Below are 18,878 nucleotides of genomic sequence, written 5' to 3' on the forward strand. Positions count from 1 at the left end.
GTCTCTTCAAGAACTCACTATTGCTTTAAAACATAAAGGGAGAAGGACAATAAATGAGGCAGAGACAGTAAGCGGGGGTTTAATCTTCCTATTGTCTTTCTGTTCTTCTGGGACTCCAGTTATGCATTAGAAAGACTATGTGATGATGTCCTACATTTGATGTTGTCCCACAGTTCTTGGATGTACTGTTCTAGTCTCTTCCCCACCCCCATCCTCAACTTCTTTCTCTCTTCTTTTTATTTCATTTTGGATAATTTTTATTGGTCAATCTTCAAATTTAATGATTTTTTTTCCCTCTGCTGAGTCCATTCTGCTGATAGACCCATCATGGGAATTCTTTATTTCTGATGTTGTATTCTTTGTTTTTTCATTTGTAGCATTTCTGTTTCACTCTCATCACGGCCTGTGGTGGGGCTGGGGGTGGGGTTTCCAGCCATTTCCACAGTGTTAGATACAGTGGTTTGCTGGAGCTAAATATTAAACTTTTAGAAATGTGTGAGCCATTTGACATCACATTGATAGTTTAAAATTGGCCATGGCAGAAGTAGGTACACTACAGAAATTTTCAGACACTATGAATCAGGACTTATTTTTCCCCAGAAAGCTGTTTGTTTGTTTGTTTGTTTGTTTTGTTTTGTTTTTGAGACGGAGTCTCGCTCTGTCGCCCAGGCTGGAGTGCAGTAGCACGATCTCAGCTCACTGCAAGCTCCGCCTCCTGGGTTCATGCCATTCTCCTGCCTCAGCTTCCTGAGTAGCTGGGATTACAGGCACCCGCCACCATGCTTGGCTAATTTTTTTTTGTATTTTTAATAGAGATGGGGTTTCACTATGTTAGCCAGGATGGTCTGGATTTCCTGACCTCGTGATCTGCCCACCTCGGCCTCCCAAAGTGCTGGGCTTACAGGCGTGAGCCACCGTGCCCGTCCAGAAAGCTGTTTTTTAAACATTTAGCATCACACCACTGATGGATTTTGCTTTTGCCCTCCCTCAGTGACAGTTCACATTTTTCCTAGGATCAGGGCAACAGGTTTCCACCCATTTCCCAGAGGAAGACAGCTTTTGCCTCTCACCTTCCCCTGGACACAGTGGGCCTTTTCCTGAGAAGGTTTCTTGCCCCTCCCCCAGGAGCTTGAGGCTTTTGCTTCATGTGAAAAAATAGAGTCTAGTCAGTGGGCAGTGGGAGTGCTCATGTCCCATCTCAGAGTGGGGAAGCTGCCCGCGGGTTTTTTGCCCCGCCTCCAGTCTTTCCTGTGTGCATCCAGTGGGAGGAAGGCTGTGGAAAAGTTCAATAATGAGTGCAGGTTTCTCTTGTCCTCTTGTGTTTGGGGCTCCCAGGGTTCCAGGCTGGCACACTAGCCCACACTCTAAGAACCCACTAAAATGTTGGCTGCTTTCCTTTAATCTACTTTTACAGTGGCCTTTTCCCCTTTCCATTTCCCCTTTCCATGCCATGCCAAAGATAAAACGGTTCAATTGTTCTGTCTTCAGAGAGACATGTCACCTTTTGGAATTTACATCAGCTAGTTACCTTGCACCTCAGCTGTCTGATTGGCTCAAGAAAAAAATATGATTTTGAAGATTATCTGGCGTTTGCTCATTGTTAGAGTGGGAGTGATTGTGTGTATGTGTGTGCGTGTGCGTGTGTGTGTGTGTGCGCGCGCGCGCACGCCTTCCTACCTCCTAGGAGGAGGTAGGCCCCTCAGAAGTTAGACCTGGAAGTCTTTCTCTTGAACCATGTAAAAATGTTTAGGATTTCTTCTGAGCACTCTGAGAGGGTCCTTTGAAGGCTTTTAAACAGGGGAAAAACGTTTCTGTGATGTTAGCGTTTTCAGTACCATGAGGCTTTTCTCATCCTTGGTGAGCCGGAGTGGCTCCTGATAACTTTCTGCTGATCGTGGCCTATCTTTAACTTTGAAGTTGGTTTCTGATCTCTGAGTTTATTGACATTTTTACCAGTGATTTTGCTTGCATTATCCAACTACTTCCATTCGTATGACATTCCTCTGGTTTGTATCTTTCCATTTCTGTTTTAAGATATGTTAACTAACCAAGTGAGTGACTTCAATGAAGATTCTGCCAATTCCTTCATTCCTACTGTCTTAGAACCTGCACAAGGATTAAATACGAATGCTTATTTTGGTTGCAGTCCCTGGGCAGTGAGAGTGAGGGTACGGAAGGTGAGGTGTGGAAGAATGGAAAACAATGTGTGATAATGTGTTACAATACTGGTGACTGCTGCTTCTTTTATTTTTACGTTATTTTATTTTTTATTTTTTGAGACAGGGTCTCACTCTGTCACCCAGGCTGGGGTGCAGTCGTGCGATCATGGCTCACTGCAGCCTCAACCTCCTGGGTTTAAGCGATCCTCCCACCTCAGCCTCCCAGGTAGCTGGGACCTCAGGTGCATGTCACCGCACCCAGTTTACCATTTTAGATTTAATCATGTGGCCGGCTGCAGTGGCTCATGCCTGTAATCTCAGCACTTCGAGAGGCCAAGGCAGGTGGATCACCTGAGGTCAGGAGTTCAAGACCAGCCTGGCCAACATGGTGAAACCCCATCTCTACTAAAAATACAAAAAATTAGCCAGGTGGGATGGTGGGTGCCTGTAATCCCAGCTACTCCAGAGGCTGAGGCAGGAGAAACAGTTGAAGCCAGGAGGCAGAGGTTGCAGTGAGCCAAGATCACGCCACTGTACCCCAGCCTGAGCAACAAGAGTGAGACTTCGTCACACACACACACGCATGCACACACACACACAAGATGTGAGCACACACTTCACACACACACGCATGCACACACACACACACGCATGCACACACACACACACACACGCATGCACGCATGCACACACACACACACACGCATGCGCGCACACACACACACACGCATGCACGCATGCACACACACACACATCCCCAGCCTGAGCAACAAGAGTGAGACTTCGTCACACACACACACATGCACGCATGCACACACACACATCAGTGGAGCTGTTCTGTAGAGATAGTAGTATTGCCTTCTGTTTCTAGAGGGGGAAATTGAGGCTCTGAGAAGTTATATAACTTCCCCAGCATCACATAGCTAATATGTGGCATTGTTAGTCTAGGAATGCAGGAGTATCTGAGGTCAGAGCCCATGCTTTTAACTACTGTACTGCAGTGCCTACCTGAGTTTCCCCAGCAAGCCAGCATCTCAGCGGGGCTTGGACTACAAGCCGCCTGACTCCCAGTCCACGAAGCTCTCTGGCAGATTTTCCCATCCCAACTTGGTAGTGACAGTGTTTGTTACATCTAAGAGTCAAATTCTTTCTCTACTAGGGGCCTTTCAGGCTAATGTGCCTTAGAAAGCTTCCCAGGTTATAGCAAGACTAAATGAGCTTTTAAAAAGACTTTTTAATTGCTAATGGAGCATATGGTGCATAATGGTTAAGAATATGCAGTTTCCAGAGCTTTCTGCCTGGGTTCTAATGCCAGTCCCACCACCGAACCTGCTGTTGACCTTGCGCAAGTTACTTCACCCCTCAGTGAGTCAGTGTCTTCATCCACAGGAGAGAAAAACAGAAAAGTTCCCACCTCGTAGGGTTATGAGACTTAAATGAGCTTAGAGCTTGCCTGGCGTGTACAAAATAATGTATGTTTTTGTTAAATAAAATAAGTTCTTCGGTTTTATTCTGCAATTCAAACTTAATAGTATATCGTTATTAAATTAGAAAAAAAAAACAAAGGAAAAGAAGAACATTAAATAGCAGGTCTTCCTTTGAAGCTAAATAAGCTCTGCTGCTAGGCAGGACCCCACTTTTGTCTCAGGAAACGCTCAATTTCAGGCTGCGTTTCAGAGGTTTGGTTCCAAGGCAAACCCTTTTCACCTGACTTGGGAAGGGCAGTTCAATTTGCCTGTCAGAAAGCCTGTGGATCAGTTCCAGGAAGAATTCCAGGAATTCTGGGAAATGGCTGGAAGGCATTGACATGGGGTGGGAGCTGTGTGTAAGGCCCTGTAGGCAGCAGTGTTCCAATTGTGCACTTTTGATGTTGCACAAAAGATTGAAATCTAGACTCAATCAAACATAATGAATTAACTGCTTTGTGGGATACCATGGCTTTTTGACATTTCTTTGGTAATGTTGAACAAAATAACTTCTGAGGTGATTGCATAAGGAAAGCAGTGCCTTTAGTGCTTTTGAAAAGTGTCTTCCTGTGTTGAGCTGAATGTGCATATTTAAGGGGGAAAAGCAATTTTGTGCATTGTTTTGGCCATGTGTAGCATGCAGTCTGCTGGCGGTGGGAATTTAGCAGATTAAAGTAAATGTTTGGTTTTGTGATCATATCTTGATGATATTTAGTGATATTTTCTGGACTTTTGTTTTCTAGAAATTAATTGGTTTAAAATTTTTCCATTATCCATAAAATAATTTATTTTGTATATGAACATGGGCAGAACCATTTTCTCCTTCTTATCTATGGAAAATATTCAGCTTTAAGGAGCGGGTATTTTTTTTTTTTGCCAAGTTTTCTTTTTATTTATTTATTATTATTATACTTTAAGTTGTAGGGTACATGTGCACAACGTGCAGGTTTGTTACATATGTATACTTGTGCCATGTTGGTGTGCTGCACCCATCAACTCGTCATTTACATCAGGTATAACTCCCAATGCAATCCCTCCCCCCTCCCCCCTCCCCATGATAGGCCCCGGTGTGTGATGTTCCCCTTCCTGAGTCCAGGTGATCTCATTGTTCAGTTCCCACCTATGAGTGAGAACATGCGGTGTTTGGTTTTCTGTTCTTGTGATAGTTTGCTAAGAATGATGGTTTCCAGCTGCATCCATGTCCCTACAAAGGACACAAACTCATCCTTTTTTATGGCTGCATAGTATTCCATGGTGTATATGTGCCACATTTTCTTAATCCAATCTGTCACTGATGGACATTTGGGTTGATTCCAAGTCTTTGCTATTGTGAACAGTGCTGCAATGAACATACGTGTGCATGTGTCTTTATAGCAGCATAATTTATAATCCTTTGGGTATATACCCAGTAATGGGATGGCTGGGTCATATGGTACATCTAGTTCTAGATCCTTGAGGAATCGCCATACTGTTTTCCATAATGGTTGAACTAGTTTACAATCCCACCAACAGTGTAAAAGTGTTCCTATTTCTCCACATCCTCTCCAGCACCTGTTGTTTCCTGACTTTTTCATGATCGCCATTCTAACTGGTGTGAGATGGTATCTCATTGTGGTTTTGATTTGCATTTCTCTGATGGCCAGTGATGATGAGCATTTTTTCATGTGTCTGTTGGCTGTATGAATGTCTTCTTTTGAGAAATGTCTGTTCATATCCTTTGCCCACTTTTTGATGGGGTTGTTTGTTTTTTTCTTGTAAATTTGTTTGAGTTCTTTGTAGGTTCTGGATATTAGCCCTTTGTCAGATGAGTAGATTGCAAAAATTTTCTCCCATTCTGTAGGTTGCCTGTTCACTCTGATGGTAGTTTCTTTTGCTGTGCAGAAGCTCTTTAGTTTAATGAGATCCCATTTGTCAATTTTGGCTTTTGCTGCCGTTGCTTTTGGTGTTTTAGACATGAAGTCTTTGCCTATGCCTATGTCCTGAATGGTACTACCTAGGTTTTCCTCTAGGATTTTTATGGTATTAGGTCTAACATTTAAGTCTCTAATCCATCTTGAATTAATTTTCGTATAAGGAGTAAGGAAAGGATCCAGTTTCAGCTTTCTACTTATGGCTAGCCAATTTTCCCAGCACCATTTATTAAATAGGGAATCCTTTCCCCATTTCTTGTTTCTCTCAGGTTTGTCAAAGATCAGATGGCTGTAGATGTGTGGTATTATTTCTGAGGACTCTGTTCTGTTCCATTGGTCTATATCTCTGTTTTGGTACCAGTACCATGCTGTTTTGGTTACTGTAGCCTTGTAGTATAGTTTGAAGTCAGGTAGCATGATGCCTCCAGCTTTGTTCTTTTGACTTAGGATTGTCTTGGAGATGCGGGCTCTGTTTTGGTTCCATATGAACTTTAAAGCAGTTTTTTTCCAATTCTGTGAAGAAACTCATTGGTAGCTTGATGGGGATGGCATTGAATCTATAAATAACCTTGGGCAGTATGGCCATTTTCACGATATTGATTCTTCCTATCCATGAGCATGGTATGTTCTTCCATTTGTTTGTGTCCTCTTTTATTTCACTGAGCAGTGGTTTGTAGTTCTCCTTGAAGAGGTCCTTTACATCCCTTGTAAGTTGGATTCCTAGGTATTTTATTCTCTTTGAAGCAATTGTGAATGGAAGTTCATTCCTGATTTGGCTCTCTGTTTGTCTGTTACTGGTGTATAAGAATGCTTGTGATTTTTGCACATTAATTTTGTATCCTGAGACTTTGCTGAAGTTGCTTATCAGCTTAAGGAGATTTTGGGCTGAGACAATGGGGTTTTCTAAATATACAATCATGTCATCTGCAAACAGGGACAATTTGACTTCTTCTTTTCCTAACTGAACCAGGAAGAAGTTGAATCCCTGAAGAGACCAATAGCAGGCTCTGAAATTGAGGCAATAATTAATAGCCTACCAACCAAAAAAAGTCCAGGACCAGATGGATTCACAGCTGAATTCTACCAGAGGTACAAGGAGGAGTTGGTACCATTCCTTCTGAAACTATTCCAATCAATAGAAAGAGAGGGAATCCTCCCTAACTCATTTTATGAGGCCAACATCATCCTGATACCAAAGCCTGGCAGAGACACAACAAAAAAAGAGAATTTTAGACCAATATCCCTGATGAACATCGATGCAAAAATCCTCAATAAAATACTGGCAAACCAGATTCAGCAACACATCAAAAAGCTTATCCACCATGATCAAGTGGGCTTCATCCCTGGGATGCAAGGCTGGTTCAACATTCGCAAATCAATAAACATAATCCAGCATATAAACAGAACCAAAGACAAGAACCACATGATTATCTCAATAGATGCAGAAAAGGCTTTTGACAAAATTCAACAGCCCTTCATGCTAAAAACGCTCAATAAATTCGGTATTGATGGAACGTACCTCAAAATAATAAGAGCTATTTATGACACACCCACAGCCAATATCATACTGAATGGGCAAAAGCTGGAAAAATTCCCTTTGAAAACTGGCACAAGACAGGGATGCCCTCTCTCACCACTCCTATTCAACATAGTGTTGGAAGTTCTGGCTAGGGCAATTAGGCAAGAGAAGGAGCGGGTATTTGAAAGGCATTTTGTATGAATATAGAAAAACAGCATTAAAGTGGCTTTTGAGTCACTCTTTTCCACTAAATGTAAATTGTAATATTTCTATGTTAGGCAAATGTGTCATTAAAAGAAAGTAGGCATCCATGTAGCTGATGTATTGCTGACCCTGGCTGCTAAGTGAAGCTCACACAGTCTTCTGCAAATGTGGGTACGGGGGACGGATGGGTATTAAGATGCCAAATGTGCTGTTCATGCTGAATTGTTTTCTAACCAGCCCATGCTACTTCTCTGCTATTTCTTTATCTTTTTCTTTGTCTGATACTCCCCTCAATTTTACATTACTTTCCTGCTCTCTTTTCACAGTCCTGTTGCTTTGGTTCTTCATTTCTAGAATACCCACTTCATTTCTAGAAGGAAATCTGGTCAGAATGTATACTCTTCTACAGTAAAATGGTAAATGGTGTGCCTAGGAGTAGCATTTTATTCAAATTCATATGGCTAGACTTTATTATCTAATATCTGAGATGTACTAATTAGGGAACAGAGAATTTTAATCAAAAATCTAGTTGTCAGAAAACTCTAGGTTTGTTAAAAAATATATATGTAAATATAGGTACAGATATATCATACAGACTTTGAACTATCTTAGCATTGGGATTGTTTTATATGAGTCAGATCAGAACATAGGAAGAGTCACAACTGTCATTGATCATAATTTATGACCCTTTCTAGACTTTCTGAATGTTGTTATAGAAAGAAATGTCTTATATTGAGCTTGATTCTTTAGCATCATAGAAATTCATTCAGGAAAGTTTGATGAATAACAGAAGAAATCCTTATTCACTGGCCCAAAGCTTAGTTTATACTCAGTGCTGTTATAACATCTGCATGTGTGTCTGCATTAGTACTGTCAGTTTTCCATGGCAAAAAGAGACTCTTTAAAGATGGAAATTATTATAATAAGACTTTGTATTTTTATAAAGTACCTCTAATTGGTAGCATTCAAAATGAATTCATGTTGGTTAATAATGAGGCGTAAACTTTGCTGTATAAGTGAATAGTTCATCATATTACACCAACAGGTGATTTCTACATCGATATCAACAGTGTTTCTTGAGATTGAGGAACTGTGGAAAGGATTTTAGTAGAAGGGTGGCAATTTGCGGCAGATGTGTATCTGCACCTCTGGTCTCACTGGTTTTAGTGGAACAATAAAAGTGTAGCAACCGTCTGGGTGGCAAGATGGCTAAGGTCGGCTCCCGCCTGTGACAGTAAGAATGGAGGAGATTTGTTTGACGTCCTAGACTCCGGATTATAAGAAGGAGACATGTCAAGCAGTAACTACGTGGCATGTGGCTGTGATGCGTGTGCAGCCAGCCTCCTGGTGTGGCCTTCCCAAAGACAGGGAAGCGTTCCATTCAAGTGTGTCTCAGCACTTGCATGACACAATGCCGCTGGATTTGACGTCAGTTCTGCCTTCAGGGAAAAGCCCTGATTTTCATAGGTAACCTAATCTGTAGGAAAAAAGAACATAAAAAATATATATATATATAGCCACAAAAGTTCTTTCCACTCGTATGTGGATCTTTCCAGTTTTTTCAGACAGAACCCGAACGACAGCCTCACAGTCACAGAATCTTCCAACACTGAAAGTTAAAGCTGATTTCTTCGTCATGGAGAAAAGCTTACAAACCTTTTCAGACTACTTTAGGACCAATTCTTGGAACCACATCTTCTTCCTGATTTAAATGTTTGGCTGTGTACCTCCAGCTAGAGCTATTAGAGTTTTTGCTGATTTGCTTGGCATATCTCCAGCAAAATAGTCCATTAAAATTCAAATCCTTTCCCAATAATTGAGACAATCAATTTACATTAAACAAGGCACAAATATAATTTTATGTACAATTTAAATTCTATAGAAAATAATCAGTATGCAATACAGAGGGACACTTATTTTGATGCAAAGAGATGTTTTTATAGTCTGCATTAAACAAATCTTTCATATTTTCAAAATAGTGCCCTCATTATCTTTGCGTAGAGGAGCTCTATTGTGTTTTATTTTAATGTAGGAACAAGTGTGTGTCCGTGGCTGCATGTTTGATAAGCAATGTAACTTTCTCTCCGTGACATGTAAAGGGAAAGGCTTGAGATAGAATAAGGAAGGTACTTGCTTGCTATTTAACTTGGAATAATTCTTACAAAAAGGGCAAAGAGGATGCGTGGAGCTTTTATTGCCTTTGTACCAGCATTAGTGAAATGGGCATCGTTTGTTCGTCTTCACCCTTTTAGGACAGACCAGGTAGTTGTTGCTCTGCCAGAGGTTGTGTTAGGTCCTAGGCAGATCACTTAATGGGACTTGGGAAGGATGCATAGGATGGGGGGCCATGTGCACGCACATAATTGTGTGCCGTAGTGCAGAAGGTTCCTGGGAAAGTTTTAAACCCCCAGCAAGTAACCTCGCAAGGCAGCTAGCCTCCACCAATGTGCCTGAATCCTCCACAGTTCTCATTTGTAAGCTCTGAATGAGACCGGTATTGTCGGTCAGGAAATCTAGAACGCTGGAGAAATATTATTAGGAGGAATATAGTAAAAATAATGACAAGATCGAAAACAAATCCTGTCAGAGCCCAAGAATAAATTTGGCTTCCGCTTGCTGTGTCTGTCTGTTTCCATAACGGTCCAGAATAGAAACCGGATGTTTAAAGTCTCTCTCCTTTTCACATGCTCTCCTCCCCTCCTGTCTTCCTTCCTCTTCAGTATTAGTAGACTTACTATTTTTATTATTTTTTATTTATATTCCTAGTTTTCAATATTTGCCATTTGTGTGGATAACACATTAATTTTTAATGAAATATTTTCAGACTCTTGGAACTCTTGGAATAGCTGAATCATAAAAAAAAACTTGAAATGGATATAGATTCCAGGGCAGCACACAAACTGAATATTACACTTGTTTTAGTCTTCCCACTGACAAATGACAAATGGTTATTCGAAAGGATCATGTGTACTTAGATTTAAACTTCTTATGTTTCTATATGAGACTAGTTTGTATAATTTTTGTGGCACAGAAGGTAATTCAGACACCATTTTAATTAATAATTAAAATGAAAGAAACAGCAAAACAATATGTTAGGTAGTGAGCTCCAATAATTTTCTTTTTATCTAGAAATACTTATTTTTGACAAGCCACATTGCTAGTAAGGGAATTCAGATGTGATTTAGATTAAGTCTTAGGCTTAGCTTTATTTTAGTTCTGTTGTAGAACTAAAGTTGTTGTTTTTGTTTGTTTGTGTGTTTGTTTTGGGGGTTTTTTTTGTTTGTTTGTTTGAGATGGAGTCTCTTTCTGTTGCCCAGGCTGGAGTGCAGTGGCATGATCTTGGCTCACTGCAGCCTTCACCTCCCGGGTTCAAACGAGTCTTCTACCTCAGCCTCCTGAGTAGCTGGGACTACAGGCACACGCTGCCACGCCCAGCTGATTATATTTTAGTAGAAACGGTTTCACCATGTTGCCCAGGCTGGTCTCAGGCTGTTCTCAAACTCCTGAGCTCAGGCAGTCCGCCTGTCTCAGCCTCCCAAAATGCTAGGATTACAGGCGTGAGCCACCACGCCAGGCCAGTTCTAAAGATTTTAAAGTGGCATTTGTTTCTTTGGGTAATTTATTTCTGCCAATCAATAATTGTTGTTAGTGAAATTAAAGTTAATACTGGATATTATTTAATTTTATACTACATGCCTTTCCCAGAAATGCAACTTTGTAATCTACTTTGGAACTGTAAATTAGTAAGAATAGTTTCTTCTAAAAGTTTGTTTGTTGTTATAGCTAGCATGGACATTTAAGATATAACATCTTTTAGATCTTTTCTTATTCTCAAATTACAAGGATTTCAATTTCTATTTTATGTTGGTAACTTATATCTTATTTTAATCATTTATATATGTGGTTACTTTTGTATTTTCTTCCTTTTAAATTAAAATTCCTAAAAAAGTTTACTTATCTCAAGTAAATTTACTTATTCTCAACATTAATAACAAATATATATTTTTCCAAATGTTATTTTCTAATGTATTTCTAAAGACTAATAAATGTTTAAGGAGCTCTGCCTGCCTTATATGACCCAAGTTATATAGAATGGCATTTTATAGAATCAGAAGAGACTTGAAAGATTATCTAGTCCAACTTAATCTCTCATCATCTACTCCCAGCCTCCATTCCCATCCCCATCCCCAGCACCACATTTTATAGATAAGAAAACGGAAGCCCAAAGAATCCAGGTCATGACTCGAATCTGTTTTCTGACATCAGGTCTAGTGTTTCTACTATACCCACTCAATAACTTACATGCTTCCAGAAATAGGGAGGTGGACTAGTACTAATGATGAAAGGAAAATATAAAATGGACATAAATAATCAGATGTTTACCAGAAGCTATTTTGTCCAGTGACCTTGAGAACAGAAGTTGGATGGTTAATCGAAAGGTCAAAAAATACATGACAGGTGATGTATATGTGGGGCTAAGACATATTTTTTGTGTGTAAGGATCACCTGATTTGGCATGCCATGTCATTTGCCCTGGATAAACAACGCCCAAAATACATCTTTTATTGCACCCAATTTTGATTTCTCCAAACCAAATGAGGACGTGAAGACACTTGGGAAACAGCCTTCATGCAGAATTTCCTGTTTTAATGGCCTTGCCCACCAAGTCTTTTACATTTATTTCAGGCACACCTAATTGGACAAACTTTTTGTGTGTGGGGGGGTGGAAATTCAGCTCTGTTGAATGTTTCTAAATCATTCCACTGTGTTTTCATAGAATCAGCAACTCTTTTTTTTAACACTCATATTTCTGAATTCATCAACGATGGAATTACGTTTATGTAAGCAGCACACATAGGCTTGGGAAGAAACACGGCTGACTTTAGGAAGTAGAGCACAACTGGCGGGAACACGAGCACCCATTTATGCTGGAGAGCAGCAGTCATTGGCCATAGTACTGAGTGTGCCGTGGACATCTTTCATGTGTTTGACAGAGGGAAAAGGAAAGGGTTTGCTGTTGGATGATCAGGGTAAGTGGTGCTCCATTTGGAGAGCTTCTCCTGTCCTTTGGAAGGAACTACCTGAGTCAGACAAGTACAGATGTACAACATAAGAACTGGTTAAGAAGAATCTGCATTGCATTCTCCATGAACTGCCTTTCCTCCTTCTTTTTTTAAGACAGGGTCTCACTCTCTTGCCCAGGCCAGAGTGCAGTGGCATTATCACTGCTTACTGCAGCCTTAACATCCTGGGCTTAATTGATCCTTCCACTTCAGCCTCCCGAGTAGCTGGGACTATAGGCATGCACCACCATGCCAGCTAATTTTTGTATTTTTTATAGAGACAGGGTCTCACTTTGTTGCCCAGGCTGGTCTCGAACTCCTGGGCTCAAGCCATCTGCCCACCTTGGCCTCCAATTGGGATTATAGGCATGAGCCACTGCACCTGACCAATTTTTTTCTTTGTGTCAGAGAAAGGCCAACTTGGAGGAAGAAGAAAGGGAACTTTATCTGTTCCCTTTCTGCTTTCTCTGTTCCTGGCTTAAGAACATCAGCCTCACCCCACCCAGAAGCTGGGCCAGTGGAGCTTTTATATACTGAGCAAACCATCCATAGCTACGTGGCAATAAAAGCAGTGGACACTGTTCAGCCTGGAGAATATACCTCATGTACGGGTTGTCAGGCGACCTGCTGCCCGGTTGGGGCTGCCTGGGGCTGCAGCCTGCTTTCTCAGATGGGGAGCTGATCTACTCCTTGCATAAAAGTCATGGAAGAACTACTTTCTTAGAAGACTGAATGGCTGAAAATACAAATAACTTCAAATGGGTTTGGGAAACTCTTGGATTAAGAACCCATGCTTGGCCAGGCACGGTGTCTCACGTCTGTAATCCCAGCACTTTGGGAGGCTGAGGTGGGCGGATCGCCTGAGTTCGAGTTCGAGACCAGCCTGGCCAACGTGGCAAAACTGTCTCTACTAAAAATACAAAAATGACCCAGGCACCGTGGCACGTGTCTGTAAGCCCAGCTACTCCCAAGGCTGAGACGGGAGAATCACTTGAATTCAGGAGGCAGAGGTTGCAGTGAGCCGAGATCGCGCCACGGCACTCCAGTCTGGGAGACAGAGCAAGACTTCATCTCAAAAACAAAACAAAACCATGCCTCATTCTTAAAAGACATTATGAATGCATTAAGACTCATTGCTAAATGAGGAATACACAAATCAATAGGTAATGGACAACTATTCTCTCTCTAAATTGGGCGAATATAATCCTTCCACTTTTCCTTTTATTTTGGGGGGAGGAAGGGGATCTGAGCATCCATTCTATTTTTCTTCCTTAATTAGGTCTTAGTATCTATCAAGATGGTGATACATACCCGTCTTAAATAACTGCCTGCTTACTCCTTTGCTACACTGCTGTGACCCAAAGGGGTGGGGCAGCACTGTTGCAAATGTGTTTTATAGACAATCCGCCCTTCACAGATAGTCTTTGAAAAAAGGATTGCATGATATCTTAGTTTTGGGACATACTGCATAAGCTATCTACTTTTTAGAGAGTCAAAATGTACATTAGGATATTAAAAGCATTGATAAGTCTTCAGAATTATTAACTATTTTTAAAATTTAAGTTATAGTTAAAATAATATAAATAAAAATATTTGTAAACATTTAAAACTTTACAAGAAAGGTAAGAAGATATGGCGTGAAGAGCTTCAAACTTCCCTGGGGGGTGGTTGTTGGAGACATGTCACCTAAGTAAGCGTGTAAATGGCTCCCTGTGGCATTTCTTAGAGGAGCTAGTTTCTGTGTGGCCTTGTGATCATCTTTCACCCTTCCTGTCCCAGCCGTGGCTTTTATTTTGGCTTTATTTCCCTGATACCATAGTGTGTAGCAGGATTCCCGAGTCCTTGCTTCCTAACTCATGGGCCAGGGGAGCTGCTCGTGGCTGTAGCTGCTGCAGGCGTCCGCATTGCTGAACAATGGGAGGTGTCATCCACAGGTGAAGCTTGAGGTGTGGCTCATCCAGGCTCCTGGGACCTTGTCAAGGCGCAGATTCAGAGAGAAACAGGTCCTCCAGGGCTTGGTTATGTCCGTTACTAAATCTGGCTGTAGCAAACAAGGAGAGTAAACGTCTTTTCTTTATAGTTCATGGGCTCTGAAAAGGGATTTTCTGTTGTTCTGTTCTTCCTTCTCAGGAATCTAGAATCGTGTGTGAATAGAAGTAGAGAGGTGGTTGGTGTTTGTTCGTGTATTTGTTTTATTTATAGTTCTTTCACTACACATACATACATTCTTCAGATATGTATTGCGTTCTAACAATGGTAGCAGGGGTCTGTGGTAGGCTTCGGGGTTGAAAAGATATGTAACACTTAACCCTTGTCTCTGAGAATTCACAGTCCGGGTGCTCTTGCCTGGAAGACCTTTTCCTCCCCTGCCTAGAGACCTCTTATTGCCCAAGACCAGGTCAGCCGTCACCTCCAGTACAGCCTTCCTGAACGCCACTCTCTGTGTTACTCAGTACTTCATTCAGACAGCAGTTTGCTCAAACGTACAGGACATGATAATTATTCTTTGACTGTCCGACTTGTTTAGACTGTGAACTCCTTAAGGACAGGAACCATACTCTGGTCATCTTTGTATCTCTTGCCTGTAATTCAGATCCTGGCCCTTAGAAGGCATTTACTAAATGAATTTATAGTCCCTTTTTATCTTCTTTTTTAAAATCATCATATTTATATCATCCTTTTTATCTCCTAAAATTGTAGAAGGATAAAAACGAGACAAAAGCAGAACTTGATGTGTATGTGTAACATTTAAAAAATATTTTATAACCTCTCATGTATATCTTCACGTTTGGAAAACCTACTCAATATATGTGTGTCTAATTACTATTATTAAGTAATAAAAATCTATAGTTTTATTGTATAATGATGCACATCCAGTGGACACTCAATAAGTATTAATCACACTATTAACTATGCTTTGATCTCATTAGAACAGGAATGGCTCCCTTGCTCTAGTTAGGCTATTTAACAACTCGTTGTGTTATTAGTTGATCCTTGTTTTTCAAGGTTTGTAGGTCATGTTTAATGGAGCGACTTGCTAAGGTTGTTAGCAGTTACATAAATGACTCTGACTTCACAAATTTTATGATAGCCATTTGGAATGAATTACATATTTTCCAAGCTTTTGATTTCCGCAGCGGCTGATACATTAAAGAATAATTGGTAAGTTGCAAAATTTGTGACAGTTTTGTTTTTAAAAAATCAGCTAAATTTGGCTTTTTACATATTGCTAGTGATTTCTGTATCATAGATGAAGGAGATAGCATAGACTTGAGGCTGGGAAACACGTTTCTTCTTTCACATAGCCAGGCAGAACAGCCCTTGGAAGACGATCCTTGGAAACACATTATCATTTCTTGTTCAAACCAAATATACTTAACTTCTGTATCTCTTCCACTTTAAAATCATTATTTTTGTGACCGATGTCTGGAAGTGTCCCAGTTTTTCCACATGGCCCTTAACACAGAGTGTTAGTGTTGCATTTCATAGTTCTCATTTTGAATTATGCCACTGTATTCACTAGCAGGGTTACCTCCTGTTAGGCCCGACTGGACCATGGAGTCCTGGACTCCTTTTGGCTTTTTGCCTAGAGTAGGGAGGCCTCAGTGACTGCAAATGTGGCAATTCAGACAGTCCCTTGGCCCTTTCCCCTTAAGTCCACACTCCCATCTTGGGATTCTGTCTTCTCCACTTCAATAAATGGCTCCAAGGAAGAGCTTGAAAATGTGTTTGGATCTGATTGCCAAATTTCTCACCAGAACTATTCTTTCAGGGTGGGATTTTTGAGGTTGGGTAGGGGCAGGGTTAAAAACATGAGCTTTCTCTAGAGGCCAACATTCCCTGATTCTAGGCAGTCAGTCAGTCCTTTTCCCATGGTAAATGTCTCTGTTTTCTAGCTCTCAGAGCACTGTATTCACGGCACTCAGTGTCCTCTCATTAGATTGTGAGGTCGTCAGTGTGAACCATGTGTTATCAATCTCTGAGGTCCCAGTATATGAAACTGTATTGAATTAATGAATGATTCTGTAGGAACAGACATTGTTTTCATTTAAAAGTTCTTAGATAGTGGTTAGGATTAATATAGGCTGATTCCATATGTGTCCTCAGTTCTTTCCAGCACGCCATTAGGGTTTGAACTCCCCTGGCTTCATTAGCTATTTTGCAACTCCTTTAAGCTACTGTATAGTTTGGTTCTTTTGAAACAGAAAACCAGCGAAAAATACAAAAGTGATTGAATACCTATTACATGATAGGAATTCTGCAGACCTTGGAGATAATGGAAGATGAATCAGTCACTGACTTCCAGGGATTCTCGTCTGGTGGGAAAGCAGGTATTCTAGCCTTGCCAGCCCCTGTTTTAGCAGATATATGTGTGGACAGCATAGGGTATGTATGACCTGTTTGTTTTTGTTCGTTTGTTTTGTTATATAACCTGTTTTTTTGCTTGTTTGTTTGTTTTGAGACAGAGTCTTGCTCTGTTGCCCAGGCTAGGAGTACAGTGGTGTGATCTTGGCTCACTGCAACCTCTGCCTCTCAGGTTCAAGCGATTCTCCTGCCTCAGCCTCCCGAGTAGCTGGGATTATAGGTGTGTGTCACCACACCTGGCGAATATTTGTATTTTTAGTAGAGACGGGGTTTCACCATGTTGGTCAGGCTGGTCTCGAACCCCTGACCTCAGGTGATCCTTCCGCCTTGGCCTCCCAAAACGCTGGGATTACAGGCATTAGGATTAATATAGCATTTAATTCTAAAATGCTGCTAAAATGACTTGTTGAAAAAAAAGTGTTTATTGATATGACAAAATGTTCAAAATATATCCCCTAAGGGGAAATAGGATAAAAGTAGTATACTTTATTTCATCTTTTGCACACACAGAAGGTATATAGTTATAGATCTCTAGATGGATATGTACCCCAAATGTAACATCTTCTTCATACTCTAGCTTTTGTATCTCACACATGTAGACTCAAATTTTGCCCCATGTCAGTTTGTACCTAGAACTCAGCATCTCCTTGAGTTTCCCAAAAGATTTCATAGGCACACGTGTACTGCTGATCAGCGTAGATTTCACTGAAGATATTATAAGAAGATGGAAAACATTCATGCTATACCTCCCTTAGAAACAACATAACAATCTCCCTTAATACTTAGTTCTCCCCTCCGTAGTCCTTTCCTGGTTGCATTCCCAACTTGGAACTTTTTTTTTTCCTATCTCCCAGTTTCCTTAACCCTATAACTTTCTAATTCTTTGCCTTCTCATATTTCTAGGAGCCAGACATTCCTCACCCCCTTCTATTATGCAGAACCATCCAGTTCTGCCACAACTCTTGCCTTAAATGTACATATTCAGAGTAGCCTGCATCTTGAGTAAGCACACATTGTACACACAAGCATACGGACACTTACATATATATACTAAAGGAAATTTAAGCCAGGCCCAATGGCTCACGCCTGTAATCCCAGCACTTTGGGAGACCAAGTTGGGTGGCTCACTTGATCTCACAAGTTCAAGATCAGCCTAGACAACATAGAGAAACCCCGTCTCTACAAAAAAAGAAATACAAAAATCAGCCAGCTTGGTGGTGCATGCCTGTAATCCCAGCTACTCAGGAGGCTGAGGTGGGAGGATTGTTTGAGCCCAGGAGGCAGAGGTTGCAGTGAGCCGAGATCACTGCCACTGCACTCCAGCCTGGACAATAGAGCCAGACTTTGTCTCAAAAAGTAAAATAAAAAGTTGACTGTGGCCTGCTAAAGTAATTTTGTGACCCACTAAAGGGTCATGACCCATAATTAAAAAACCCTTCCATCAAAGACCCTTTAGCAACCACACAGCTGCTGAATAAAATTGTCTCCCTCTTGTTACTTCTCGTTACACCTGCGTGTGCATGCTCATGCATTTCCATGTGTGCACACACACAGAGACAAGAGGCCACACACCGGAAAGGAATACAGGCGTGCTCCCTGGGATTACTGGTGTGCCTCTTCCACTGCACTTTCTGACCATTTCTAAGTTTTCTGCACTAAGCATGTGTTACTTTGTAAAAGGAAATGCAAACAGTAACAGGCTCAGTTGAGGTTTTTCATCTTCCCCTTTTCACTACCTCCCCTAGTAACCCTTGCAAACAGAGTTAGACTCCTGTCTCTCTCTCTCCATCGTGCCTTTTTGACTTCTCCCCACCCCTGAGATGATCTTTTTTTTTTCTTGAGACAGTAGCTGGCTCTGTTACCCAAGCTGGAGTGCAGTGGTGAATCACAGCTTACTGCAGCCTCAAACTCCTGGTCTCTAGGGATCCTTCTCCCTCAGCTTTTTGAGTGGCTGACACTGTAAGTGTGCACTATCACACCTGGCTCTCTCTCTCTCTCTCTATATATATATATAAATAAATTTTTTTTTTTTTAGAAATGGGGTCCTACTGTGTTGCCCAGGTTGGTTTTGAACTCCTAGACTCAAGTGATCCTCCTGCCTCACCCTCCCAAAGTACTGGGATTGCAGGTGTGAACCACCGTGCCCAGCCTGCAACGAGATTCTTATACTGAAATGCATAGATGGGCTGTGA

The 18,878-nt window shown here is 41.2% G+C and overlaps 1 protein-coding gene across 10 annotated transcripts in view; it reads left to right on the forward strand.

The window, feature by feature from the left end:
• The window catches only part of SDCCAG8 (SHH signaling and ciliogenesis regulator SDCCAG8), a 248,663-nt gene that overhangs the window by 182,391 nt on the left and 47,394 nt on the right, over positions 1-18,878 (forward strand). Inside the window, exon 17 of one of the 10 annotated variants that reach the window (XM_050771421.1) lies at positions 16,575-17,741. The exons of the other annotated variants lie outside the window; for them this stretch is intronic. Coding sequence (XP_050627378.1) covers positions 16,575-16,608 — 34 coding nt within the window. The 3' untranslated portion in view covers positions 16,609-17,741. Of the gene's footprint in view, positions 1-16,574; positions 17,742-18,878 lie in introns of those variants that run through there. 10 annotated transcript variants of the gene reach the window in all.

This window comes from Macaca thibetana, chromosome 1, assembly GCF_024542745.1.
Source record: "Macaca thibetana thibetana isolate TM-01 chromosome 1, ASM2454274v1, whole genome shotgun sequence".
Classification (NCBI taxonomy): domain Eukaryota; kingdom Metazoa; phylum Chordata; class Mammalia; order Primates; family Cercopithecidae; genus Macaca; species Macaca thibetana.